The sequence below is a fragment of the Indicator indicator genome, chromosome 14 (genome assembly GCF_027791375.1).
Source record: "Indicator indicator isolate 239-I01 chromosome 14, UM_Iind_1.1, whole genome shotgun sequence".
Taxonomy (NCBI): Eukaryota; Metazoa; Chordata; class Aves; order Piciformes; family Indicatoridae; genus Indicator; species Indicator indicator.
This window is the reverse complement of record NC_072023.1, coordinates 22,579,574-22,588,870: the sequence shown is the minus strand read 5'-3', so window position 1 is coordinate 22,588,870 and position 9,297 is coordinate 22,579,574. Positions and strand designations below refer to the sequence as shown.

General features: G+C 40.2%; 1 protein-coding gene across 3 annotated transcripts; it reads left to right on the top strand.

The window, feature by feature from the left end:
• The first annotated feature begins 1,607 nt into the window (after positions 1 to 1,607).
• Positions 1,608 to 9,297, top strand: STRAP (serine/threonine kinase receptor associated protein). 3 transcript variants are annotated; one of them, XM_054386628.1, is made up of 10 exons: positions 1,608 to 1,798; positions 2,906 to 3,041; positions 3,767 to 3,848; positions 4,109 to 4,181; positions 4,751 to 4,847; positions 5,789 to 5,926; positions 6,482 to 6,618; positions 7,300 to 7,449; positions 7,984 to 8,046; positions 8,372 to 9,297. In XM_054386628.1, exons 1-10 carry the CDS (start codon positions 1,687 to 1,689, stop codon positions 8,434 to 8,436), a joined length of 1,053 nt encoding a protein of 350 aa, XP_054242603.1. In that variant the 5' UTR covers positions 1,608 to 1,686; the 3' UTR covers positions 8,437 to 9,297. The 3 variants fall into 3 exon arrangements, with proteins under 3 accessions (XP_054242603.1, XP_054242604.1, XP_054242602.1); XM_054386629.1 differs by having other exon boundaries at positions 7,981 to 8,046; positions 8,375 to 9,297; XM_054386627.1 differs by having other exon boundaries at positions 7,981 to 8,046.

Genomic DNA, 9,297 nt, shown 5'->3' with positions numbered 1-9,297 from the left:
CTCATCCTTGCTCTTGCTTTTGAAACACCTCCTCCGTAACACGCTCATTCCACTTGCAGTAGCTCTACGACTAAGTGTTTTGCCTTCCTCAACTGCAAACGTGCTTCATGGTAGCCTTTCCCCTCCCCATGCTCAGTTTAACAAATGCTGCATTAGAAGTATCTACCTGGCATTGGGCTAGCAATACAGAATGTAAACTGGAAAGCAGCAGGAAGAAAACATTGTGAGACTGTTGCTAAAGAAGCTGTCTGACTGAATGATGTGTGATACATACTGAGTGAGGAATAGGACAAACCTGGCAGACTTTCAATTACTATGTTCTGTCTTTGCATCAAGGATGTAAGAAATAATAGACAGCTTTATTTTCAGCATTTCTCTATGCCCTTAGTCACCTTTCCCAAAGATTAGTCCCCTCTGCGCTGCAGATTTGCAGTTTACAAAGGCATATCCTTGTTAATGATTTAAATGCTTTTCCTAGTTGTGAGAGAAAAACAGAAAAAGGAGATAAGTAACCATCATACTGATTCTTTAGCCTGTTGAAAGAAGAGAAACACCACTTCCCTGACTTTTAACTAAGGCTGTTGATACATCTTCCAATACCATCTCCAGATACTTCTGAGGGCAATTCTAGGCATTAGCACCAACTTGGCTTATCTTTAGGTAAACCTGAGACCTCTGCATCCCCTTCAGTTTGTCTTACCAGCTCCTCTCTCCTCTGGCAAGGTTTATCCTGCAGTCATTGAAAGGATTCTTAAACACTAGAATAGTCTCCCCAGGGAGGTGGCTGAATCGCCGTATCTGGAAGTGTTTAGATGTGTACATGTGGTGCTAAGGGATCTGGAGCTAAATAATGATTGGACTCGATGACCTTAAAGGTCTTTTGCAACCGAAGCGATTCTCTAAGGGGAGCAGATAAAAAACAAACTACTTGCTTCCTCTTGGGTAGGATTTACGTGCTGCTGGGCTTGCAGCCTGCAGAAAGCAGGTGCACAAATAACGAAATGGGAAAGAACTACGAGCAAGGAGTTAGGCAGGGATATACCAGCACTGGCATCGATTTACTTGAAACCCTCAACTCCTGAAAAGTAAGTACAAGACTAGGGCATACTGGGAACTGATTAATGTGGAAGAGTTCCTAGTGAAAATACCGGATCATTTGAAGAGCCCCGGACCCTTTCCTGGAAACAACAAAGTATTATTCTTTCAGGACTGGGATGAGGGAAGGGATAAGAGCGATTATGCCATGGCTGGGCATCGCCGCGGTGGCAGAGACCATTACGGCTGATGAGTTCAGAACAGCCGCGGGCGGAAGCGCCGCGAGCGCGGTTCGTGCTGCCTGTTGTGTCACAGTCGCCAAACACACTCAGCTCCGCAGACAGCCGCCGCCCCCCGCTGGCGCTGCAGGATCCATACGCCCATCACCATCGCGGTTCCCGCCGGAGGCACACAGTACATCGGCAACGCCGCCCCAGCACACCTCCCTCTTCTCTCTAGGGGCACTTCCGCCCGCGCGCCCCCGGTGACGTACTTCCGCTCCGATGCGCTTCGGTTTCGCCATTTCCGTTCTCGTCGCCGCTGCCTGCTCTGGCGGAGGGGACTCGTGTCTCTTTCCAGTCTCCGTGTGTGCGCGTCCCGCCGCCGTCGCCCCACACCCCCTTCTCCCCTTTCGCCAACGGGGCCGCCGCCATGGCCATGAGACAGACCCCGCTGACGTGCTCTGGGCACACAAGGCCCGTGGTGGACCTAGCCTTTAGCGGCGTCACCCCGTACGGCTACTTCCTCATCAGCGCCTGCAAGGGTGAGCGGAGACAGGCGGCGGCGCCCGTGTCGCCAGCCCCTTTGTTTTAGTCTGTCCGGCGTAGGTGCCCTCGGCTGCAGGGGGTGGGTGTATGGGGAGAACTGGGCCGTGCCACCACCTGGCTGCCTGCAGGCCGCGTGTCGCCTTGCTGTGGCGATGTTTGCTGGGGGCGGGCTGGAGCGCGGGAGGAGGTCGCGGGAAGAGGCCGATGCTTGCCGGAGCAGTAGTGTGTGGGGGCCCGGTTCGTCCAGCTGTTGCTTTTAGAGTAATACCACTTTATGGTGTTGCCAAATGAAAAACGGAGTGAACGGTTCGTTTTCATGGTGGTCAATTACAAGTTGTCCTGAGGGGGTGTCAAAGCCTGCATTCCCCCAGTTTGGATTCAAAACATGAGAAAAAGGTCTAAATTTTTTTTTTCCCCCTCTAAAACTGCCCAATTCTACCGTCAGTGCGCACGGGTTGTAGATTTTAAAGTTTGCTCACGTTTAACCAAGGTAGCTGCCTTGCTGAGCATAGAATGATGACGTCCATCTCCTTTACCATGAGAGCTCTCATCTCATTATGTGAATGCCATTTTGCCTTCATATATGAATATGTTGATCCTACGCACGTGTAAATAAATTTAAAGAGTCATGCCTTTCTGCCTTGGAGCACTGCCAGTTCAGCTTGCATCTTCTTGTGTGAGCAACTTTTTGATAGCCTCCCAGAAAAGGGAATTGTGTATGTTTAAAATATATTTGATTAGAAACATACAATTTATTCCTGCTTAGTGTGAAAATGTAGTTCCTAATTAAAAAATCCACACGTGTGCAGCCTGGAGAAAACTATAAAATAAAACCTAAATGAAGTGTGCGTTTTTATCTTCTTTATGCCTTAATACAAACACAAAGCATTTATCTCATTTGGAGTAGTAATAGAATGTCTGTACAGTTTTAGAGGTGTGCAGCAAGTACAGCTGCATATCTAAGCTCTTCAGCTAAACTTATAGAACTAATAGCTTTGTAAAGAATGTGTAATTCCATATGCTGCTGCAAGCAAGTATTTTTTTAAAACAGCTTTCTTTTTTTTTATTATGTTACCTGAATATTGTTTTTGTGTTTTGTGAAGATGGTAAGCCTATGCTGCGTCAGGGCGACACAGGAGACTGGATTGGCACATTTCTGGGTCATAAAGGTGCTGTTTGGGGTGCCACTTTGAACACAGATGCCACGAAAGCAGCTACAGCAGCAGCAGATTTTACAGCGTAAGTGATCTTGTACTTTGGTTTTTAGTCTATAGTGCTCTTAGGTGACATACAGCTGTAGTAAATGACCAGTTCATTTGTTTTTCTTTAGTAATTGTTAGCTTATTTATGACGGGCCAAATTGAAAACTAGACTTCCAGATTCTTGAAAGCAGCTACAGTTGATGCTGTCATGATGAACAATTATGATTCCTTTTTGATAAATACTTACTATGTCAATTTGCTGGAATAACATTCCTATGTGGCTCTGACCTCTGGCACTGTAGTTATGCCAGAGCTGAAAGAGTGATTTTTTTGTTTGGTTTGATTTTTGTTTTGTTTCTGGCACTTAGCCTCTTTTTCTTGTAAGGTACCTCTTGTGAAAATTCTAGTGGATTATTTCTTATATATTTTTTGTTATTTCTTTGTGCTATTTGCAGCATATGTTGATATTTGGCAAGTTGAATCCTGTTAGTGTAGGGCAATGTCTATTAATGCAAAAATGGTAATGAATCTGTGTTATCCTGGAAAAGGGTAAAGGAAAATGATGGGGTAATATGAAAAGAAGCTTTAGTAAAAGCATATAAAGCATTCTTATTGAATAACTGGGATATAACTTACAAGATCCCATTTATGCTAAAATGTTAAGATGGTGTCAGGAAAGGGAAAGACTGCTTACAAACAAATCTATCCAGGTTGATTCATCCTGGTCCTACTAAAATTTAAATGTTTTCTCTTGCCATTCAGCAAAGTGTGGGATGCTGTGTCAGGCGATGAACTAATCACATTGGCTCACAAACACATTGTCAAAAGCGTGGATTTTACACAGGTAGGAAAAACTTTTAGATGTTATTCAGCAGGGAAGTAAGCTCCTGAGTGGGGTTTGGTTTTAGTTACTTTTCTACTTTTACATGTTTAGGTTAATGGGCAAATAATCTAGTGGATGTCTTACAGTTTTATAGGTTGTATTTAACATGTAATAAGTGCGTTAGAAGCTGTCTTGAGAAAGAACTGTTATTTTAAGGCTCATGGGTGAAGGCTGATATTTTGATTCAAAATAGAGTTGACCCTTTATAACTTCTGTTTCAGGATAGCAATTATCTGTTAACAGGTGGACAAGATAAACTGCTGCGTATCTACGACTTGAGCAAGCCAGAAGCAGGTGAGTCTGCTTTTAGAGCTGATTATTGTTTTCTTGGAATTAAATGAAAGACATGAAATTCAGAGCTTTTTTCTGTTATGAATAACAGAAGACAAAGTTGAGGATTGTTATATAGCATTTATAACCTTTTGCCGTAGTTGACCTGTATGTTTTAAGTTTGTTTTTACAAGTGAATTAAGAGTTTATCTGCAATAGACTTGAAGGGTAGCATGTTTCAGTTCAATGCAGACTCATTAGAAATAGGTCTAATTAAAGTTTAGTAATCTGAAAGAAAACAAGACTCCAGGTACTTCAGTATCAACATGAACTTAAACATAATTAACTGCTGATGATTGACACAAAGCTAGAGAACCTTGATGTTGAACTAATGAAGCTTTTTAATAAAATTTAGTCAATCAGCTACCTACTTTACATTTCTCCTGTTCCTGGAATAAGATCTACAAATGAAGTCATAAGTGCTTGAAATAATGGAAGTGGAAATCCATACAGTTTACAAAAGATCCCCAGACTGCTGCATGACATCATTTCATTATCTTACATGTATTAAAATGTTTGGCTTTATTTTAAAGAACCTGATGTTGTCAGTGGACATACTTCTGGCATTAAAAAGGCTTTATGGAGCAGTGATGACAAACAGATTCTTTCAGCTGATGATAAAACTGTCCGGTAAGGAAAAGTAACTTTCAGTTTTCTAAGAAGCTCACTTTTATTTATTACAATCTGTTTGAGAAGATATATGCATCATCCAAAAAAACTAAGTAACCCAGGTAATTACATCTTAGATGGTTATAGCTGCATGCCTAATACAGTTGTCTTCTGCTGTTTGAGATGTAAATTTTGTAATAATTTGCCTCATAAATGTGGCCTGCCTTGTAAGAAGAGATGGTCTTTGAGAACTGCACAATAGGAGAGATTTTTGCCTTTTGCAATCCTTGAGATGAATTTGTAGATGAGGTGCTGTGCACGTACACTGGGCTGAGGTATTGCTTGCTGCTCAGTCTTTTGCAATCCAGCCTTCGAACATGCACAAGGCATGGATTAGCCAGGTGCTGAGATAAAAGGCTGGGGAGAGTATCTGGAAATAGTGCACTATTGATAGACTTAGCCTTCTTTCTGAGTTGAGTAGGCTTCAGTGTTTTTATAAGATATCCAGTCACAGTTAAGTGTTTTATTTACTTTATAACCGATTGATAGGAGATGTGCAGCAACCTAGACAAAGCTGGCTGCTGGGGAGATGAGTTGACAAAAACCCTTCTTCAAACTATGTTATCCAGAAAAGATGGGAGATGTTCCCAACAGTTTCCTCAGCTTTTTGGCTGCTATGGCCAGTGTTGTCTTATGGCCAGCTGTCTCACTACTCTTATATTTATGGCACAAAGCAGAGAGAAATAGAATTGTCTTTCCTACTTCATGAAAAGAATGGGAGGGTGAAGATCACTGGTGCAATTTCCATGTATTCTTGACTGAAAATCTAATGTACTTGTGGAATCAAACCATATTCTTTGATGACTTTCTTGATCCAAATCTTGCCATGGATAAGAGGTGAAAATTGTTTCATTTGCTGAAGTAATCAGTCTTTTTTTTTACCGTTTTCATTTCCTCTTAAGCCTCTGGGACCGGAGTACCATGACTGAAGTGAAAGCTCTAAATGTTGCAATGTCAGTGAGCAGCATGGAGTATGTTCCAGAAGGGCAGATACTTGTGATAACCTATGGGAAGACTATTGCTTTTCATAGTGCAGAAACGTGAGTAACAACCACTGAACTTCCCCAGGTTGAGTGATACACTTGGCTGTGTGTGCATGAAAACTGACGGTACAAGGACAAAATCACCAAGTTATCAGAACTGGCACTAGTGGACATCTTTGCCACCTTGTCAGAGGAAACAACTACTCTCTTCTGTAAGAGTGAACTGTAACAGTCTAGAGGATGCTAGACTGTCAAGCTTTGGTGCCGTTTTTGTTTTGCACTAATTGTAATGGTGGCTAAATAAGTTTCAGCCAGTGTTCAGTTCAGTGCTTCTCAGAGGACTATTTATACATTCCTATAATCTCTTAAAGCAAGTTACACGTAAGAAAGTAGTTGTGTCTTAAAGTAGTTCTGAATGTGTGAACTTTTTTTGTGTACTCTGATCTCATTTCTGACTTGATGAGCATGATTTACAAGCATTAGAACGTCCTTCAGAACTTGTGTGGATGTATTCTTAAACTGGTTCTATTAATCACAACTGCTTTTCTTTTTTCTTTGCTGTTGGGATTTTTCTTTTTTGATTAACTTTGTTAACAAACTTTTCTCCCTCAGTCTAGAGCAAATTAAGTCATTTGAAGCACCTGCTACAATCAATTCTGCATCACTTCACCCTGCAAAAGAATGTTTGGTTGCAGGTGGTGAAGATTTTAAACTCTATAAATATGACTATAATACAGGAGAAGAATTAGGTATGTTTGTCTTCCATAATAAAAACTGAGTTTTGAAATGGGTATTACTTTAATGAAATAATGACTAATAAATGAAACTGTTGTACTCAAAAGTTTTGGCATAGCATGCTCTGCAAGAGGATGAAAAGGCACATTATCAGTTAAGCATTTTTTTCCTGGCTCAATATAACTTAAATTATTCTTTTAGAGTTAATTAAAACCTCCATTAAACAGCTTTTTACACCTATTTAAAGAAATTAAGTCATTGCTGCAGTAGCAAGCTGTATGTTAACTTACATGGTGCTATAGCATTCATTAGATATGTCTATTGAGTTGCAGCTATTTGCTTTTATGGCGGTGTTACACATGTCTTAAAAGTCCATTTAAATTCTTTTTCTATTGATCCTTTCCTTGATTAAAATTGGATTGAGTGACTGGAGGAACAGAGCATGCTACTGACTTACTTTGTAGTTTTGTTTAGAAAGATTAAGCACCTGTTTTCTTGCATTTAATAAAATTAATTAATCAGATGGCTGAGATACCAGTTAAGAGAAGCTTTGTTTTGCATCACAAGTTAAATACTGAGAAATTGCCCCTCATTGGTAATTTTTTTTTCCTCCTTCTACTAATTTCAGTTATTGTGTGAAATTCCAGTTGTTGACTGAAATTTGAAATTAATGATCTTGATATGTTCTCTTTTAGAATCTTACAAAGGACACTTTGGTCCAATTCACTGTGTTAGATTTAGCCCTGATGGAGAGTTATATGCAAGTGGCTCTGAGGATGGTACACTACGGCTGTGGCAGACAACAGTAGGGAAGACCTATGGTCTTTGGAAGTGTGTAGTTCCTGGTAAGTGTGGCCTTTTCTTGGTGAAACTTGGCTGCTCCCTGTGCACATCTTAGGTAATTTTTCTCATAAGTGCCATCTATCATCTGAATTTCGTAACAGTGACTGTACTGTCTTCTGAGGGTAACTATACCCACTCAAGTCTGTTAGATTTAAGGATTTACTTTTGTAGCTGTCACTGAAGCAATTCAAACATGTAGTCTTACTAAATATAGACACTTTGTGGATAGTTAAGCAAATATTCAGATGTATTTTTATGTTATAGAGCAAGAAAGAAATACCACTTTTATAAATCTTTAGGATATTAGAATTTCTAGAAAGAAGTGTGAATTGTAAGTTCATTTTAGATTGTACTTCAGTTCTGTAAATATGGGGGCAAGGAGCAAAGTTTAGAAGAGCAGCAAGTGAATATACATTGGAATGGTTTACTCAATGTCTTCTCAACACTATAAATTAAGTGGAAAATTTTAATTTTTATTAAGCTGGGTGGGGAGAAATGGAGGTACTCACTATTTTTCTCCCTTCCCTCTACAGAAGAGGAAAATGCAGAAGCAGCAAAAGCAAGGACCACCCTTCCAGGAACTGCAGAGGAGGAAATAGGTAATGCACTGATCTGCCAGCTTCAACTCATCTAAGTGTTAAAAGTTCAGTCAAATAGTAACAGTTTCTAGTATGGAAGAAGTATTTTTCCCCAAGTATCTTCTGGCATTTTTCACTCAAAAGATCTGAGTGCTTTTTCCTGAAAGTGACCATGTGGTAAGTGTCGGACTAGTGACTAGAGCTGGACAAACTGAGCAGATGGGGTAGAAGTAGATCAGGTTAAATGGGTTAGCAAATTAAACTGGTCTTCAAGCAATCCCTGCAGCATTTCTTTGGTTTATACGCCTAAGGTGAAGAGCAGTCATACTCTTTTTTTATTTAACAGCAGAAGATCTTCCCTCTGAAAACTCAGATTCAGTGTACAGCTCAACTCCTGAAGTTAAGGCCTGATGATTGCAACTGTTACACAGCGTATGGACATACAAAACTAAATCAAGTGAAGAGTGGTAAACAGCAGCCTTCCAGAGTGTGCTCTCTACATAAGGCAAAGATGGGCAGTAATTGATGAGAATGCGGTGGACCTGGCTAGGTGTTGTCTGTAAGAGAACTGAGTATCCAAAAAAAAAAGTAAACAAACCAAAAGACAAGTAGTAGAGTTTTGCTGTCTCTTTAGCATGACTGCCTACTGTCTTTTCGAAGAAGTGTGTAAGCCAAAATCCAGTCTCCAATTTCAATTAGACTCATTGTAGCATGTTTTCTTTATTTTGGAGAAGAGATACAATGGCTTTTACTTTTTTTTTTCTTGAAAGTTGAAAAGTTTGGCTTTAGTTGAAGAGAAGGGGTTATGTACTTAAAGTATTTGGTTCGGTTTTGTTTCATTGTATGCAGCTTCTGAACATTGGACTGTTTTCAGTTGTCTCTAAATAAAATGCCTCTCAAAACTTGTATCCTACTGTTGAGCATTGGGTCCATGGAATGAAAAAGCAACCAAGTTAATTACGTAATCCTTTCAAGCATCTTGGGTTTCTACTATGAAAGAAAACCAGGAAGAATGTTTTAGTGTTGTAGAGGGTGGCAAGTTCTTTGATGTGTAAGCTTTGTATCTTTTTATTCTTCAAAGTCTGAATGTAAACATGAGTCTCTAAAATCAAAAACACTGAAACCTCCTACATTGGACATGTTGGGTGAACTATTTTATGTGAAAATCTCAAGAGGATGGCTATGACTCCATCTAAAGCTTGGGTTTAGTCCTCCAGCCTGGATCAACAAAGTTATTCTTTCAAGGTCACAAATTGTATTTTCTTCATTAAA